The 20,400-nt window shown below is 34.2% G+C and overlaps 1 protein-coding gene across 1 annotated transcript in view; it reads right to left on the reverse strand.

Moving 5' to 3' along the window:
- Positions 1-5,872: 5,872 nt before the first annotated feature.
- LOC111596281 (carbohydrate sulfotransferase 4) overlaps positions 5,873-20,400 on the reverse strand; it is a 45,742-nt gene continuing 31,214 nt past the window's right edge. Inside the window, exons 2-4 of the mRNA XM_023310428.2 lie at positions 6,700-6,882; positions 6,233-6,434; positions 5,873-6,156 (exon numbers count right to left, since the gene is read on the reverse strand). Of these exons, the coding sequence (XP_023166196.1) occupies positions 6,025-6,156; positions 6,233-6,434; positions 6,700-6,882 (517 nt within the window). The 3' untranslated portion in view covers positions 5,873-6,024. The remainder of the gene's footprint in view (positions 6,157-6,232; positions 6,435-6,699; positions 6,883-20,400) is intronic.

The following is a 20,400-nucleotide window of genomic DNA, read 5'->3' on the forward strand; positions in this document are numbered from 1 at the left end:
GAGAAATGTATTAAATATGTCGATTTATTTGCATATTCATCAGAAAACACAACGCGAAATCAACATTTTTTTAATAACTTTAATCGGAGCTCAAACACTTCAAGTTTTTTAACTCTACTTATTAGCTTTGCAGTCATTGTTGCGTTCTCCTCAATCATTTGGAATTAACCATGTTTTTTTCGCTGAATACTCTTCAATTATTATTTTTTTTTTTGCATTTCCAACTAAATTCTCACTTTGCTCATGGTAATTTTTCATTTTTTTCTAACGCCCACACAAATCAGCTAGACAACCTGCTCTGCTACTTATCCCATAATCATCTGGGTGGGTGGATGTGTGTGTGTGCGTAGGCGTGCCAGAGCATATATTCCGTATGCCATTTGGTCGTGGCGTGTCTTGTCATTTTCATCTGCTTCCGCGCTTCTCGCTCTTTATTTATTTTTATTAGCCCGCGCCTTGTTGTAAGACAACTATAGCTGGGCATCTGCCACGCCCACTGTGTAATAATAACAATTTCATATCAAGTGACACAAATCTTGATTCAAGTGTCTGCTGCAGTTGCTCTAATGATAATGCTTAGCTTTCTTTTGACAAGAAAATTTGCTAGAAATTTGTGTTTGATTGCAAATTTGCGAGAAAGGGCGAGAGAGGGAGAGAGATTGACAAGCCAATACCCTGCAAGGTAATTATTTGATTTAGGGTATTCATAAATATATGTTTAAAAAAGAAATAGAATTTTACTACGTTACTTTTCATTACTTTTGCATGCTTTTTCTCAGCTACTTGACTTAGGTGGGCTTTGGAGTAATAGATTTTTGTTTAATTTCTCTTCTCTTCTCTCCCAACTCTAATTCTCAACTGCAGTCCACTCTATGCCTTAGCTACACCCCACAAAAGTCTTAAGTCTCTCCCAACTCAAGCTCATATCAAATAGAACTTATCAAACAAATCGAATTAAAGAACAATTCCACATCAAGTATAGCCCATCGTTTGGTAACTTTAAAATAGGTAAATATTTGAAAAGTCAGACAAGGACTCGAGTTTCTTAGACTCAGGACTCAAAGGTTTGTCGCTGGGCGAGGACAAACAAACGAGTATAAAAAATTGATTGACAATTATTGATATATTATGAGCGGCCCGCCCAAAAGTTGTTGTCGATGTAAATTTGATGTGGGCCTATGCCTGACATTAAAACCAGACAGGCAGACAGAGCGAGAGAGATTGTTAGGAGGGGAAGGGAGTGAAAGGGAGTCGAACATGTCATGTATTTAGAAAGTTTTACAATTGTTTTGTGATTATTAAACATTTGCTATTACTTTTTGAATGCCTCAATTCGAATGGAAAATGTCTGAGAATTTGCGGGCTTACTTTTCTACAGAGCTGAAGAAAGGGTTATTAGAATTGGGATTAGGCATATTTCTTGACAAGAAATGAATTACAATCAAATTGTATAGTAGCTTATAAATTATGTTTTAATTTTTAATAGAATCTACATTTATAAGTCTATATAAGATTATGGAAACTATAAAGATATCATATTACCTATATTGCAAATGGTTTATAGAGTTTTTCTCTATATAGCATCTAAAAAACTACCAATAATTCAGTTTTCTTAAATATTGAATTAAACCAAGATTTTTATGCTAAAAAGATTTTATTTAGCATCTTTTTTAATATTAAATATATTCTTTGAAAACTTATCTTTTATGATTGATTTTATGATTATCATTAGAGAAAAATTTGATATATTTCAAGCAAAAAATATATCTGTTAGACAACCTTCAGGCAATATTTCGGCTGCAAAAATGTTTATCGCTTTATTTGTTTCTAATATTGAAATTTTAAGAAAATCAAAATAAATCAATATATTTTAAAAGATATTACTTATTCTATACGATACAATCAAATATGAAGAAAATGCTTGTTTGAAATTCATAGATAAAAGAAAAAGTGGAATAGGCAAGTTACAATCGATATGAATTCACAGTTCAAAAACACTTTATTATTAAAAACTCAATAATTTACGACAAACCAATGGATGAAGCGAAGGTCTATCTATAGAATAGCTTAAAATGGTTCATCTTTTTTTACGCTTCTATGATTATGGAAGACTTGCAACAGAACCAATAAGAAGAGCATATATTAAAATAGATTTTTTAATCTGAATATATATAACTAATCTCAAATTTTAATATAATTAACATTTCAGCAAACCGATAAACTCTTTTTATTTCAAAAAAGAGCATTAAAATATATTAAAAACCCACATTTTTGATAGATTATTCAATATACTCGTAGCATAAATTTTTCGATCAATTTTTTAGAATCAATTTTTGTCAAATTTAATGGCTTTTATATAAAAAGTGCTTTAAACGGTCATAAAAGAAACCCAATGCAAACTCACCTGGCTGTTGCTGCGATGGCAAATAGATTAAATACAAATTAGATTAACGCGCGTTTACCGTTTACAGCGCGATGCGGCGAATTGATAAACTTCAATTTGTTTTTGTCTTTCTTATCTGCACTGGAAATTCTAAATGTAACCGAATTTTGTCAGTCAATGTTTGAAAACTCGCACAGACGAAAAACTAGCGTAAAAAGTGACTTTCAAAAAACTTTGCCAATTAAATTACAGCAGAAAATCGCGAAATATTGTTGAAACTCTTTTTTGTCTTATCAGAGAAACAATCGAACTAGCACGAGAGAGATCAAAAGTTTTTTTGCTTGCTTGATTTCAAAAACTAAGTTCTTTAACCGTTAGTTGGCGTAGAGCGCTGGTTGGGTTGGTTGGTTGACTGGTTCGACGCGCACGAAACGAATGCAACAATAACGACGACGACGACTTGTTTTATACGCGACGACTTCGCTGCCGAATGCCGAGTGCCGAGCGCCGAACAGTCGGCAAACTGTTTCAATTTGAACATCGGTCGCGTCGCTTGCTCCTGTTGCGTGCAATTCAATGAAAGCTGCAGGCCGGCATTACTTTACGTTTGGTTTGCGTCTCGGATACGTTAAAAAGCTCTTGGGACTCGCCCACGCAGTGCAGAGCAATATAAGCGCGTGACGTCAGCGCGGCGAGGTCGCGCTGATTGAAAAGCTCTTCTAGTTGCCTGCCATTCGCTGGCTTTCAATTTTGGCTATTGTTCTTGTTGTTGTCGACTGCTGCTTCTTCTTCCTTGCGTACGCACACGCATTTTGTGGGCGGCGCTTAATTTTTTGCCTTTTTTGGACACCTTTTTGGATTTACCAACCGCAAGAGGGTTGAAAGCTAATCAAAAACGGTAAATTATATCGCATCCACATATGGACATTTTTTTTGTTTAATCATCTTTTAGTTTTTCCCTGCCTCCCCGTTTTTACTAACGAATGTGACGTTTCAAAGGTGCAGATCAAATTTCTTCTTTTAGCAGCTGCATTTACATTTCTCATTTTCATCTCTCAGTTGACATTTGACATTTGATTTAATCACTTAAAATGTAAGTTAATCCCATTGTGCTAAGCTAACAACAGAAGGAGGGAGAGAGGGAGAGAGTGAATGGGAGATGTAAATCTGAATCATAATTCAAATATTACGAATACGCAGTGTGTAGCTGTAGTGGAAAGTTAATTTGATGTGTTTAGCTTCATTGCCTTTTCTGCTTAACACGAATTTTAATGTAATATATAAGTACATTTTTAATTTAATTGTTGTGATGTAGAGTAAACACAAAATGTAATCAATGAAAAGAAAATAAGAAATAAAAATATAAATAATATAATATATTACTAAAATATATACTATAATTTATATAAAATAATTATAGAAATGGAAATTTTAGTAGTTTATGTCATATGTAATTTATTCAATCTTAAGTGTTCTAAGTTTCCAAAAACTGCTTGATATGGATATAAAATATTGTCATCGTTATAGAGTTTTTGAACTACATATTTGGAATCAAAATCCAATTGCCCTGAAAAAATATGTTAAAGTGCAAAAGAAATAATATAAATAAAACTTTAAAATAAAATAAATCAATATATATATATTAATATTGATAAGACTTATTAATTAGAATACAAATAGTACTCAATACAGAAAGTATATTTATGTCTATAATGGACCAAATAACAATGAACAAAAGACAGTTTCAATGGATTCTATAAAAATAATAGATTTACATATTATTTCATAATAAAAAGAAATATAATTTGAAAACGAAAAATAATAAATAATATATAAATATTATAATACACATAGTTCTATTAAATAAAATTTAAGTTTAAAACAACCTTTCAGGTGAGTTTTACTTTGAATATTTCAATGATATTATTTTACTTTAAAACAAAATCCACAAAAACTGGATAGTAAGTAACAGACGAACGGTTTGAGTCTAAATTATTTGCTGTTAAAAGCTCTACAAGCTTTACGCAAGCGTAGTTAGTAGTTAAGCAAAGCACAGTAGCGGCAAAAAAAACTGCCCTGTAAAAGCTTCCGGAACTTTTGGCAGTTACGAGGCATAGGAATTAGAACTGTGGGATTGCAAATAAAAATAAACTTAAAAATAAATATATATAAAAATAATAAGTTAATAGAAAATAAAAGCAATTCAAATTATATTAATTTGCAATTTAAATTGGGAAATTTATAATAAAAAATATTTAGCAGTTCAAAAAGAAAATTATATACTACTTTAGCATAAATTTAAAATGAAATGGAAAAATTGAATTGCCTCTTCTTTATGAATATATTAATAAAAACACAATTCATTTTTTGTAAGGAATATTTAATGTTTTTATTCTTTATTCGATTGCTAAATTATATTATTTGTTTTGTATATGCAAATATTGCCGAATTTGTTCATCAAATAAAACAGTTTATTTAGTTTTTATTTATTAGTTTACTTAACGCACTTTGCTGGGCTTTTGCTGGGTTTGTTGTTGTTTTATTTTGCAATGAAAAATGCATTTTGAAACGAGCTCAACTTAGTTGGTAAGAAATAAATGATTGGACAAAAAATTGTATATGGTACATATAAATTACAATTAAATTACAACTAAATAACCGTAAATATATATGTATGTATATGTATGTATTAATTATTATTAAATTTCCATATTAAAATAATGTACACTAAAACTTAGGGTTAGGCTTAGGAGTCGAGTGCCCATTGCTTATACACTTTTCTATGTAATACGATTGATTAATTAATTATTTCACATCTAAATTGATTTTACGCATTATGTGTTTTATAAGTTTCCTAATTTATTCGATTTTGATTTAGTTTATTTTGTTCTTGCTTGTTATTGCACAACGATTTGTTTTTTTTCCTAAATTTTTTTTAAAGTTGATTTTCTTTTCATTTTTAATTACTGTTGATACGTTTTTTCTTCTTCTTCTTGTATTTAATTACTAAATCACTGGATTTTCCTATGCATTTTCTATTGAAGTTTTTAATTATTTCAGTTTATTTTTTTAAAGCAGAAAATTACAAAAATTGTTTTTTGCCTAAATAATTTACATGGAGTTAAGCTTAATTATTTACTTTTTATATATTTTGTAATTATTTAATTTAATTTTTGCAGTTGCCAGCTAGTGCTATAGACTATTTTCTCAGTTATTGTTCGCTTAAATGCTATGCCTAAGTTTAAATATATCTATATATATATAGAAATGTGATATTCGATCTACACAAAATTCGCCAATTACTAAAATTATACAATTATCGTAATTTTAGATATATATATATATATTAAATATATATTGTAAATGTGTATATAGTATATCGTATGTGGTATATCATTAACTATTGCTCAGTAAGTGTGTCTTGTGTGTTTAGCAACAGCAAAAAAAGAGACAAAAAATGAACAAAATTAAATAAATTAAGATATTAAATTAATTAACGCGCCAGCTATAAATCGACTTTTGCTTTTTTCTAAATTTTGTTTCTTTTCTGTTTTGCTCGCTCAACACGACGATATCACAACAAAATGTACCAAGTAGAAGAATTAGTTATCGTTATCAGTTATCGATAGCCACAAATCGATTCACGTAAATGGTGGCGGCAGCACAATCGGATCGAAGCTCTGCTGCAGCATCGAAAAATTACTGAAGTTCGCCATGCGCCGATAGCCCCACAGATCCATGGCCTCCGTGCAGACATCCTGAATTTGTTTGATCTGCAAACGTGGCCAGAAATCGATATATATATATTTAATCTTTTCAATCAGTATATGTTTTATTAGCAGCACTTACCTCTTCAGCCTTGAGATCCTGCTTCCAATGGAATGGCGCCGATCTAGAATCACGATATGTGGAGCTAACGCCGCCCTTGTTCTCCTTGGTGTGCGTATCTAGAAACTCTTCGACAGCTGGATCAAAGGGCAGGCCGTAGAACTGTAAAATGTCCTGGGTCACATCATACGGATTCAGCGAGAGATCCTCATAGCGCAAAGTTCTATCGGAAAACAAAGCAAAGCAAAAATAATTATAAAACATAATGCTTGAAAATATTAAATTCTATAATAAATATATTACATTTCTTTTAAATTATTGTATATATGAGAATTAGGACAAACTGCCAGAGTCGAAATCGATACATAAGCACAGACAGACGGATGAGACTGACTTGATGTGACTTCATTCACGTCTTCTTCATCTTTTAACACAATTCAATATACCCAACTCACCCACTTTTTAATGAGTATACAAAGTTAGCTCACCTAAAACGTCCCGGATATGCTTTCAGCAGTTTCTCCGCCGTCTTGTAGTCATCGACCAGATCTTGACAGACCAGCGCGGGATCCTCGCAGTCCTCGTTGCCCGCACACCAGACGCGATGACGACGCGACTGCATTGTGCCACGCGGATCTCGGACCAGCAGCACGATACGCACATTGGATAGACTGCAATTAAATGGAGATTCGAGAGTGTTATGCATAAAGTATACGATTAAGCCTGGTAACAATTGCATGCATTCCATTATAACTGGCGTAATAGTTGGGCACTGAGCGTGAAGTTCGCTGTGCCGTAACAATGCCATTCAATTAAATCGAATTAAAAGCTTCAATTGTGCATCATAATTAGCGTTTAAAGACAGCTACTATATATACACAGCCAATTTGCAAATTATATATTCTTATATTTGATAATATTCATTTTACATTTTACCTAATTATTTATATCCATATATATGTTATAGTCAATTAAAATGTGATTATTTTAATTGGTAATAACTAATTTTTAAGGTCTGCTTAATTTTATCTCAAACTTGCTTAAATTTTAAAAAATTTTATTTAAGGGTTAACTTTAAGTAACATTTAAAAACATTTATCTACAGCTTTTATAGACAAAAACTAAATAATTTGCAATTATAAAGTATTTAAGCAACTAAAGTGAAATTAAAAAATATAAAAAATCGTAAAAATATTTTTTATATTTTATATAAAAAATGTAATAAAAAAGTTTTAAAAAATATTTTATATTTTAAAGTATAATTAATTAATGCATTAAAATAATTTTTAAAATTTTTCTCTGCTTTTTAATAGTTTCATTTTACAATTTTAGGTTTTTTATTTGAAATCCTGCATATCTCCCAATCATTAGTCACATTCATAATAACATTATTATCATTACTGCAATTGTCAGCAACATTATGAGCATTATAATTGACAGTTACCGCAGCACAACCAACTGGAATCCATACACCACCTCTAGCCCAGTCTCCTGTCAAACCGCAATTCTAATGAGTTTGTGGCAATAGCTAACTGTCAGCTCGTCAACAAAAATGTGTATACGAATGTATCTTGCAGATACATATATACAGAATTCGAAAAGCAAACATGAAATGTGTTAATAAATTTGATTTAAATAGCAAAAGCTGCGATTGGAAGGGATGTCTTATAGTTCAGTTAATAATATTAACAAAGTATATCTATTATTTGATATTAGTTGATTAATAAGAAAAGATTACGCAAGTTAGTCATTGGATATGCAGTGAATGGTTAGCAACTGATGCAGAGAGCCATAGAATCTCATGGTGTATGATACCCCATCAACGTTGTTACCATTGCTACAGGGTATTCAAATCGATGAAAATGTGTTGCACAACGTTTGCTGCGCATATTGACACAATATATAATAAATATTTCAAGCAATTGAACAAGAAGAACAGCCAAAAAAAATTATTACACAAATGCAAATAGACACACAAAATATATATAGATAAATATTTACAGCTGGATAGATAGAGTTGAGATTGTTGACAGGCTGACTGCGTGTCGACGAGCGAAATGTCATCAGAGAAAGCAGCAAGGCGTGCAAAAATAATAACAGTAACAGTTAACAATAACAGTAACAGTAACAGCGGAGAACCAGCTGCAAAAGCAACCGAAGCAAAAGACAAAAATAAACAAAACTCAAGAAAAATCTTATAAAAACTTGCACAAAAGCCGCAAAGCAAATTGTGCAAAATTCGCGGAGCAAATTGAAAAACGAAAGAAAAAGAAGCAAACAAAAAGCAAAACGTCATTTGCATATTGCTAAAAGCCATCGAAAAGAGGGTCTAGCCGCAGGCATCAATGTAAAGACCCATAAAAAAAGTTCAGAGCTTAATGACGGCGAATTGTTTAAAGTTTTTGCAAATGCTGCACAAAACGTATAATTGTTTCAATTGTTTTTTTTTTTTTTCAAATACATAAGGAATTTTAAGTGGTAGAAGACCCAATGGGTATTTAATAGGGTTCGCCTCTGTATGCAATTCTCATGAACTGCAACAAGACTAGGAAAAACCACTCTTTAAAATATTTGCTAGCTATGCAATATCTTACGGAATGGATCATAAATACCAGAATTAAATATTAATATATTTTATTAATATCTTAAATTCATCTCTCAACAATCTCAACGTCTATAAATATATGACATATTGACAGCTCATGGCTGGGTCTTACATATTTCAATGTTGCCTTTGCGCTTCTTTGACAGCTGCTCAACAAAGTTTTTTTTGCTTGAATTGAATTTCTTTTTAATTACATTTTATTTCATTTTTAATTTATGCCCAAGAGCACTTGATGTGCTCTAAGAGCTGACTTGAGTAGCACTTAATGCACATATATATATATATATATATATATATATATATATACATATATAAATATATACATAATTATAAATATATATTATACATTAAAAACCACCCACACACATACAGCTCGCTCAAATTTCACTTTTCGTCAGGTTTTTGTTTACTTTTTACTTATTATATAAGCAAAAGGAAAAATAAAAACAAAATACGTGCTGAACTAAATTTGCATTGGACTTTGAGCTCAGCAGATGTAAAACTAATAAAAAATTTAACACTGCTGATATAATATTCATTTATTTTTAATTAGAGTAAACTCTTATGTTTTTAAAGATTTTAATTAAATTTAATAAAAATAATTTTAAATTTAGTTTATTAACTTTCAAGTACTTTTTATGGCTGCCATCAAAGTCATGTAAAAAATAAGCCAAACCATTTCAGTAACAATAAATCACAAAAAAAAAGGAATAAAAAATATTGCGCATACGCTTCGTTGACCAAAGGCTCGCTTGCGGTGTGTGAGTGCGTGTGTGCGCAGTGCGCGTGTGTGTGCGTGTTGGTTTATTTATACTTATAAATATGCATAATTGTCGCGTGCGAGCCACAAAAAACTACGAGGAAACTATATAATATATGTTATGTGCGCACACACAAGCAACAACAGAAAATTTCCAACCATGAGCAGAAAAAAAGAATTTTTTTGCTCAGTGAGAAAAGTAGGAAAAGTGATTTAAAAATAAAAAATATGAAAAATACAAATGGATAAAGCTAAAAACAATAGCCAAAGGCAGATGCAACTAATGAAATTACAAGTTTACAAATGGCACCATTCGCCAATGGCGCCACTCCTTCCCAACAAATTGATGAAATAACATAGGTATTCAATTTAGAGGTTTATTAGAGACTGACTTAAAACTTAGAGGTGGTACTTATCATCTTATATGTACCATACTTTCTATCGATATATCATATCGCATTGTAACGGATGATATTCTTCAACACCCTTCCTCAATGCGATCATGATTACAAAATGTATCATTTTAATCCTAGCATTACAGTAAATTTCTCATGTTTGACTTTACATAAATTCTTCGTCAATACATCTGATATCATTTCATCTGTGGGAATGTACTTTATATCTATTACTTTATTTTTGTACATTTCCCTTACAAAATGGTATTTTATTTCAATATGCTTGCTACGCGAATGAAATTTTGCATCTTTAGCAAGGCATTGTGCGCTCTGATTATCACTATAAATCAGCACCTTTGCCATCGGCCCGAGCTCCATTTCGTTGATCAATTTTCTAACGTATACCGCCTCCTTGGCTGCCGTAGAAAGTGCCACATACTCGGCCTCTGTGCTACTGAGGGCGACCAAATTCTGCTTCTTTGATTCCCAAGAGACTGCTGCTCCAGCAAGGTAGAATGACCAACCCGTAAAAGACTTCCGATCGTTACTGTCGCCAGCCCAGTCTGCATCAACATAACAGTGGATAGGCACACCCGTTTTGTTATAGTGTAGTTTCAAATATGAGGTACCTTTTAGATATCTCAATACCCGTTTGGCTGCAACCTCATGCTCCTTGTGCGGATCTGCATTTCCCTGCGCCAGCTTGGCCACAGAGTGTATTATATCTGGCCGTGTTGTCAACGCCAAATACAATAGCGAACCAATGAGCGATTGATAGCGTGTTTTATTCACCTGGCCGCAGTCAACATCATCGCACTTCATCTGGAAACCAATTTCCAACGGAGTCGCGCTTTGCTTGCAGTCTTGCATGCCGTAATCATTTAGTACTTCTTCAATGTACTGTTTATGGCCTATGGAGAGACTACCAGTCTTGCCATCTCGCTCAATTTCCATTCCCAAAAAGTAGTGCAGTTCACCACCATCGACCACATCGAATTTGTTTGATATGAGCTGCTTAATGTGGGCCACATCTTCTTCTCTGGTACATGCTAGTATAAAATCGTCAACATATACAACAATAATATTTAAATACCCTTTGATCTTGTTTGTATAAATGCATGGTTCACTAGCACATGGGACGAAACCAATCTCCAAAAGAGTACTCTCTAGCTTTTGGTTCCACTCCCGACCGCTCTGTTTCAAGCCGTACAACGATTTCTTCAGCTTCAGTACGCGCTTGGGATGATCAGCGTCGATAAAGCCCTCTGGTTGTCGCATATACACATCATCGTGTAGCTCGCTGTTCAGGTATGCTGCAGAGACATCCATCTGATGCAGGTGCATCTCGTTCTCGACAGCTAACGCAATCACTAATCTGATTGAGGAGTAACGTGCAACTGGAGAGAACGTTTCCGTGTAGTTAACTCCGTATTGCTGTCCGCACCCTTTCGCGACCAATCTAGCTTTAAAACGCTGAACGTTGCCATACTCATCACGCTTGGTGGTAAAAACCCATTTACAACCAATAACTTTTTCGCCTGCAGGAAGATCGACCAGACTCCATGTCTCAATGTTTTTCAGGCTGTCATACTCCTTCTGCATCGCCGATTTCCAGTTTTCAGATTGTTCTGACCGAAATGCCTCCCTAACACATGTGGGAACAACAACATTTCGAGCGTCTAGTACATTCAGAACATTGTACTCTTTTCGTGGACGACCTAGACGCCCAGTGCGAACAATTCGTGGTCTCCCTGGACCTCTTTTACCTGTCACCTGCTCCTCCTCAGCATCTTCGTCACCACTTTGACACTGCCCATCAACAGTTGGACTTTGCTGCTGCTCATCAGGATCGTGACTTTCATCATTTTGCTCGCAACTAAGTTTTTCATCTGGCTCGAGGATTAGCACATCTGGCTCATGTGATGACCCTTGATCGTGCTCCAATCCTTTCCTGAACTTGTGCTCTAAAAACACAACATCTCGGGATAACACAACGCTTCTTTTGACAGGGTTGTACAGACGATAAGCTTTGGCAGTTTCAGAGTAACCTACCAGTATATGCCGCTCGCCTTTTGCTGAAAACTTGTTTTTATGCTTTTTATTTAATACAATAGCTTCCATTCCAAATACTTTTAGATGAGATACGCTCGGTTTTTTCCCATACCAATCCTCATATGGAGTTTTGCCAATCAAGGCTGCAGTTTCAGCCCTATTGCGTAGATACGCAGCCGTCATTATCGCCTCTCCCCAAAAAGATTCACCAACTCCAGCATGCACCATCATACTTCGCGCCATCTCCACCAGTGTTCTGTTGGCGCGTTCCGCCACACCATTTTGTTGTGGAGTGTGGGGAACAGTTAGTTGTCTTTTTATACCATGGCTTGATAAGAATTTTTCAAATGTACCGCTCAGGTACTCACGCCCGTTGTCGCTTCTTATGGCTTTTATGCGTTTTCCAGTTTGATTTTCAGCTAATTTTTTAAAGTCTTTGAATTTCTCAAATACATCACTTTTATGTTTTAGCACGTACACCGACATATAACGCGATTTATCGTCAATGAATGTTGCAAAATAACGCGCTCCACCTTGTGATGCCGTACGCATAGGACCACATATGTCTGTATGAACTAAAGCTAGTAATTCTTTTGAGCGATTTTCTGATACTTTGGGAAACTTCTTCACGCAAATTTTACTTTTTGCACACGTTTCGCACACAAAGTCATTTGTATTACACACACTAGCTGGAAGTCCATTAACCATGTCCTGTTTAATCATTTTATTTAGGCTATCGAAATTTAGATGCCCGAACCGATCATGCCATTTCACCAATTGATTCATATTTGCATTTACATTAGCTGCAACTACTGTTTTCATGCTACTTTCAAATAAAAATAAATCGTTATGTTTTTCTGCAACTAGCCAATTGTCATTGTTTCTGTCTTTAACATACACTTTGTTTTTCACAAAAATTACTTTTAACCCCTTTTCAGTTGCCTTTGACACAGATATAAAGTTGCATTGTAAGTCTTTCACATATAAAACGTCGACCAATTCGATCGTATTATTTTTCCACTTAAGCAACACTGACCCGCAACCTTCGGTTTCTATGTAATTATCGCCTGCTAGTTTTATTTTCTCTTTGTGGTCACGCATATATACGAACATTGATTTGTCTGCGCACAAATGAGCTGTAGCACCACTGTCCACACACCAGACATTTTTTGTCAATTGTATATTTCCAAGAGAAGGGAACACCGAAAAAGACTTTTTACTGTTCTTTTCGATCGTTTTTTCGCTCTCGTTGTCTTTATCAACCTTTTTCTCTCTTAATCTGCACTTCGCCGCGAAATGCCCGTTTTGCCCGCACAACCAACACTTCGTGTCTTTCGGGTCTTTCTTTGTCTTGTTTCTTTTACCGATTGCTGCACGCGACGTAAAAATTGTATTCTCGCCTTTTTCACCCACTTCGCCTATGTTGCGCCTCTCTCCTTCCTCCAACAATTTGATTTTTATAGCGCTAAATGAAGGCAATGTGTCCCGTGTTTCGATAGCGACTACGAAATTGTCCAACTCTTCATGTAAACTTGCTAGTAATATTATTACAAGCATTTCATCAGCCACCTGCACTTGTATTTCATTTAATTTTTCTACTACATTAGAAAAATTATTCAAATGCTCACGAACACTGTCTGTAGCTGACATTTTAATATGCAACAATTGCTTGAACAATTGTACTTTACGCGCGGGTCCCGAAGGCATGTAGATCTCGGATAACTTTGTCCATGCTTCTCTCGCGGTTCCACAGTGCTTTATACAGTTTATCTCCGACGCTTTTACAGACAACAAAATGCTAGCTAGAGCTTTCTCATCTTTGCTATCAAACGACGCTTTCTGTTCCACTGTATCGTTCTCATTTTTTAATAACCTACCACATGTCACCGACCACAAGTCAGAATGAATCAACAGACTTTTCATCTGCACTGACCACGCACTATAGTTTTCACTATCTAGTTTCTCAATTGCAAACATTGAACTCATTTTGCACAATTTAGTTTAGCACACGCTTTAACTAATAAATCGAGTCTCATATGTGATTTTTCCAATCACCAGCACAGCTTTCACTTTCCGCTGCCTGGGCCCATAACCTATTCAATTTAGAGGTTTATTAGAGACTGACTTAAAACTTAGAGGTGGTACTTATCATCTTATATGTACCATACTTTCTATCGATATATCATATCGCATTGTAACGGATGATATTCTTCAACAATAGGAAAATCTTAAATGCAAAGAAAAAGCTTTGGTTAGAAGGGACAATAGCATAATTATGCACTCAAAGAAAATTTTCAATTGAAATTGTATTCAGCAAAAGTGATCTTTAACATTAATATTGAAACAAAGAGATGGGACTAGCCGTAAATAACTTTCATTTCCACATCACTTTCACAGGGGCTCGCCCTGCCGCCTGTGCTCCCAGACAATTAATCAACATTATCAGCTTATGTCAGACGAACCCATAAAAGCCCCTTCAAATGGAAAAAAAGCATGAAGAAGATGAGGGCACAGTTGCACGCATGAAACGAAATTCAACCGCTAATCCAGTTTAATGCTAATTACACAGCACAGCACAGCCGATAATATCCTGACAAAGTCAACATGAGCCTCGCATTTGCCCTAATTTTAACAAATTGGATTATTAATAATATTAATGTTCGACTATGAGATGAGCGCCAAGTACAAATTACTTAATAATAATATATTATTGTAATAAAGACAAGAAGATAAAACAAAGCTTAAATAATAATTGATATTTATTATTTAATTGAAAAACTTATGAATAGACTGAATATAAAAAGATTTTTCGTAATTTCATTACTCAATAATCACTATTCATTTGTCACAATTCATTATTCATTACTCATTAGTCATAATTCATTATTCATTGCTCATTATTCATTGCTCATTATTCATTGTTCACTGTTCATTGTTCATTATTCATTATTCTTTACTCATTGTTCATTATTCATTACTCATTATTCATTATTTATTAGTCATTATTTTACTGATTATGATTTCTCCTCGTTCGTTATTAATTTTGATTGACTTGAAAAGGGTTCCTAATAATAAATTAAAATATTTTATAAAAAGTATACTTTTGTTGACAAAATTACTTTATTTGTATGGAAAAAAAAAAACAGTTATTGTTAAAGGCAACAAAGATTATAGTATTTAGTTTACATGTAATAAACTAATCGTTTTCTGCTACCTTTTTGAACTATAAAAGACTATTCAAATATGCAGCTTAAATATTTCATTTTCTCATTTGGTGCACAAATCTCTCTGTTAAGCTCGTAAGCTGCCCTCGAATTATTACAAAAATTGAAAATGTATTCAAACAGCGACCCGCTGAACAATAACATAAATGGAATCCGAAATGTTCCAATGTTCGGTCACGCATATGTGTGTCATTCAGTGGATGTGCTGACAGATGAGTAATGGTGTAGTGTTATAGAAATCAGTGCTGAGCTGCGCTAATGACCAACAACATTTTGTCTATCGATTGGCGCTTGAGTTCACAAGCCAGGTTCAAGGCCTCGAGCAACACATGAAAGATACGAGCTAACCACTTTTGCTTTTTATATCTAGACGTATTTGGTTAAGCCATCACAAAAACTATGTAAATATGCGTGGCTAATGCCGTCATATAGCTCATAAACTAGCTATTATATTGATAAATCATTAGTCATTAGCATTAGCATAGCATTAGAGCTGACCCAGAAACTACATTGAAAAAGAGAACCAAGTTTTAGCTCAGCTAACTGTAATAGTTCTTTACATATAACACAAAATATATTTTTGCCTAGTTGAAACACATCATCAGCATATTTCAGATTTATCTTCGACTATTGATTCGCTTTTTGTTTATGTTTTTAAATAGCTTTGCGCTGATTTTGTGCCTCGTTTATTCTATTTTTTTGTCTGTGCTTGTCTTTTGATCTTGGCAACGGTGTCAAAATGCCGCAAATTGACGCAGTAAAATAAAATAAAATTATACAAAAAGTGTAAAAAATAAAAAGGAAAAGAAATTGTAAAAAGCGTGTCCGAAATATGTGACGGCTTGGTATGAATCACACACGTAGCTAGAATTTTTTTGGGCCATGCTCTGCCGCAACGTCTCGACGGCCATCAGGTCAAAGTTTCAGTTGAACAGTGGAGATGAGTATCAGAGTCGAGTGTGTAGTCTAATATATATATATACAGGTTTATACGTGTATATAAATATATATATATAAACATAAAACAAATATTTTGTTAGTTTTTGTTGGGTCAGTCAAAGTTTTGCCCCAATCCAATTGATTCGATAGCCCTACAGTGCGCGAATAAAGTAAACAGCAAAATCAGGCAACTCTGGAGCTTTGTAGCTACCAACGTCAATTTCTTGTTTAGCTAGTTTTGACTCGCAAGTTTTGTCTTAGATTTAAGTCGAATAAAACCCTATCTCAATCTGCGCCAATATCTGCAAATTCAACTCACATTAGGTCAGAGCCGATTTCTGCTAATTTTACATATTTTCATGTCGTTCCAGCTCTGTGCTCTGATATTTCTTGCCATTGAACTCCGCTTTGCTCTTCTTAAAATAAAATTAAATTCGCTACTGCACCATTCCAGAAAATATTTATTCAAAAACGCTACAAAAATAGCTTGAGCACTTGGTTATCAGAAAAGTGAAATTTCAAATAAAAAAAAATGGTTTATATATTTTGAATTTATCAAGGAAATTAAAATAAAAATATAAATGTTATTTTTTCATATTTTATCTCCTCGCAAATGTTCATAAACCAAAGATCACTTGCATTTTAAATGGAAACTATTTCAAGATCAAGAGAATATGTTGATATATATATATACATATGATTTTTTAATTAGCGCAATAATTTTTTAAAAGTCTTCTTGACTTATTACCCACAAGTGCTAAGAGCAGCTAAAATTATTTTAAAAAACCTCAGCGCGCACATTAAACGAAATTCGGTCAGCACATAAATAACAATTATAAACAGATGAACATAATTGTACCAAATATTATTTATGTACATGAAAAATCGGTGTGTGCATAAGCATAAAACAGAAATAGTGTGTATATAAATAAATAATGATGAATTGTGCTGGCTATAAAGAAACAAAATTCGATTTACTCAGGGAGTTAAAACTTTTTATAGGTGAAATTTGATATATATATAAAAAATAAGAAATAAAAATTAAATAAACAAATAAATATTTATTGAGATGCAAATTAATTTTTGTCTATAATAAATATATCACAGCTAACCTAAATTTCAAATATAAAAATTATCGTCCAAACAACTCCACATGAAACTCAACAAAAGCTCACCAAAAATGTATCGATTTAACAATTCACTAACGAGCACAAATTCTGGGCACATAACTCCGCACTTTCCACTCTCACTCACTCACTCACTCACTCTCTCTGCTTAGCTGTCTCTCGCTCTCACTACTTGCAGCACTTGGGCCATATATTCAACCTAAAATTAACTCAAAAAATAATCAAAATGTTTCTGCTCGAGTTCGAGTTGAGAAACAACAGCAACAAACAAAAAACATGCAAAAATATTAAATGAAGTCGTGGCGCCAAACGTGGCCAACATATAAAAAAAATTGCTTCCTATTTGAAAGTGGCCAGAAATCTTTGACTCAGTCAACATGCCAAAAAAAAAGAAACTAAAGTTTTTCAATTTTTATTCCCAACCGAACAGACTCTAAAAAGTATAGATTAAAAATTAATGTGGCATGCTACAAATAGATGCAGAGACTAAAAACTGTTGCCAAATGAAATGCAGAACACAAGCTACAACAAGAAGCAAGTACGCTTTAGTCAAAAGTGTCCGACTAGAAGATACCCCGAAGCCTGAGCCGAGCTGCTACTTCAACTTTTCCACACACACGTAGCTCGATGGCTCGATCGACTCAGCAGTCTTGATCAAGCATATACAGTAGGGAGCAAAAGTGTTTCCATAGTTGACACTTTCAACTTTGTGAGTCGATAATTTCTAAACGAATGAAGCAAATCAAAAAAACTTTTTTTTCCAATAATATGTATTTAATTCTTAACAAATTGCCGTATATAACAAAAACAAAAGTTAATCAGTAAAATATTCAAACGAAGAAAACTGAAACAAAACGCATGTGTACAATTTTGCACCTTCAGTGAAAAAAATTAAATATGATTCAAAATCAATATTTTGTCCACAGACCCTTATTAGCTATTACATTTTTTATTCAGTTTGGCATACTCTCGACCAACTTTTCTATGGTTTCCTTTGGAACTCGGTTCCACTTCAGTTCTACACGCTTCCAAAGATCGTCTAGGTTGGATGGCATTGATTGATATTGCCCGAGCCGTCGCTTCACGATTGACCACAGGTTCTCAATCGGATTGAGTTCGGGACTTTTAGCTGGCCACTCCATCAGCATAAAATCTTGGTTTTGTAACCATTCGCGGACAGTTTTGGCAGTGTGCGTCGGATCCCCATCTTGATGAAAAATGATTTCCCTTACGGGGTATGCACACTTGTCCAGAAAATTGGGTAGACAGGTTTTCAAAATATTGAGATGGTCTTCTTTTAACATTATACCATCAATTTTATGCAATGGTCCAATGTGCCACCAAGTAAAGCATCCCCAAACTTTGACATTGCCTCCTCCATGCTAAACGGTTTGCTTCACATGGTGTTTTTGAAGCTTTTCCCCGGACCTGTGCCAATAGTATTGCGTGCCATTTGATTGAAAACGGTTGAACTTGGATTCATCCGACCAGATAAAACGTTTCCAATCATCTACAGTCCAGTTCTTGTGTTCCCGGGCGAATTTCAATCGACCCTTGACATTCTTCTCGGATAGAGCTGGTTTATTTTGTTTCACACTTGCCACATATCCAACCTTAGCTAGTGCTCTTCTAGCCACCCGCCGACTCACGTCTTTCCCTATGTCCATAGATGCCTTCTTCGGTGTTAGGAACTTATCAGTTCCCATTAGTCTGGCGTCAGAGTCCTTTAAGAGTCGTTTGCGGCCTTTAATAGTGTTTTTGGATGTACCATTGCGTCTTTTCTGGACTTCGGACACCGCTGAATGAAAAATATTAAGCTGATCAGAAGTACTACGAGTCGAACAGCCACTTTCAGTTAGGCAAATAATACTATTTTCGACATCTGACGAACGCTTCTTCATTTTTTCGCGGTACTTTGTAGACTAATTGCTAAAATTAACAAATCTACTTCAAATAATAAGAAACACGTGGATTTCTGGATCATAAAAGTGTAGAATGCATAAATAAAACATATAAGGGTAAAACTGCATGTGTATTGCCGATAAGAGAATTAAGAAATCAAACCAAAGTAAGAATATCGGAAGGTGCAAAATTGTACACATGCGTTTTGTTTCAGTTTTCTTCGTTTGAATATTTTACTGATTAACTTTTGTTTTTGTTATATACGGCAATTTGTTAAGAATTAAATACATATTATTGGAAAAAAAAGTTTTTTTGATTTGCTTCATTCGTTTAGAAATTATCGACTCACAAAGTTGAAAGTGTCAACTATGGAAACACTTTTGCTCCCTACTGTATATACTTTATGAGGTCTGCCATGCCTCACTTTCACTCAACCATTTTATCCTGACTGCCCATTTATAGTGAGTTCAGGGTATGAAAAGGAAAGCTTTCGTTGTTGCATGAATGTAATTTTAGTTATCTGGCATGTCAGGGCAGAGAGAACGAGGGTCGAAAGGAGACAAAACACATTGCTTCAATCATGCAGCTAAATGCAAAATGCAGTAAAACATGTGAAATGCATTAAAGCCATATTTTGTAAGGATTTGGCCCAACGCCTTCTCTCCCTCGTTAACGCATTGTTTCCATTTTGGGTCAAGGGTTTCTCTTTTTTTTTTGGGTGAGTTTACAGCAATGACAGCTGCTGTTAATGCGAGCTATTCAAAACTAGTGATGTAGAAGTGTTTCAACTGCTTTAGTCAGGCATTGGGTCAGTTGTGACACGGAAGAGCAGCTTATGTAAATTGAAATGAAGTTCTTTCTATGCGTGATTTGCCTAAAAGCCAGAGACTATACCTTGAACTTGACAATAAACCTAATTCTCATACAAGCAGCACATAAAACTCGCCTCGAGCATTCTGTGTAGACAAAAGTTGGTCAAATTGCGTGACGCTAACAACAGTTTTTAGCAGTGCCTAGGCACAGCTAAATTGTAACTTAGAGAATGGAGGCGATTGGTTGACTGGGGGAATATATTGAAACTGGGTCAGCATTACTGGAAAGTACCCGTCTGCTTGATCAATTTCAACGAGGGCCACACACACACAAAGAAAATGCGAAATGAAATCAAGGTGAAAAATTGCCGAT

The sequence above is a fragment of the Drosophila hydei genome, unplaced genomic scaffold (genome assembly GCF_003285905.1).
Source record: "Drosophila hydei strain 15085-1641.00,03,60 unplaced genomic scaffold, DhydRS2 tig00008116-arrow-pilon, whole genome shotgun sequence".
Classification (NCBI taxonomy): Eukaryota; Metazoa; Arthropoda; class Insecta; order Diptera; family Drosophilidae; genus Drosophila; species Drosophila hydei.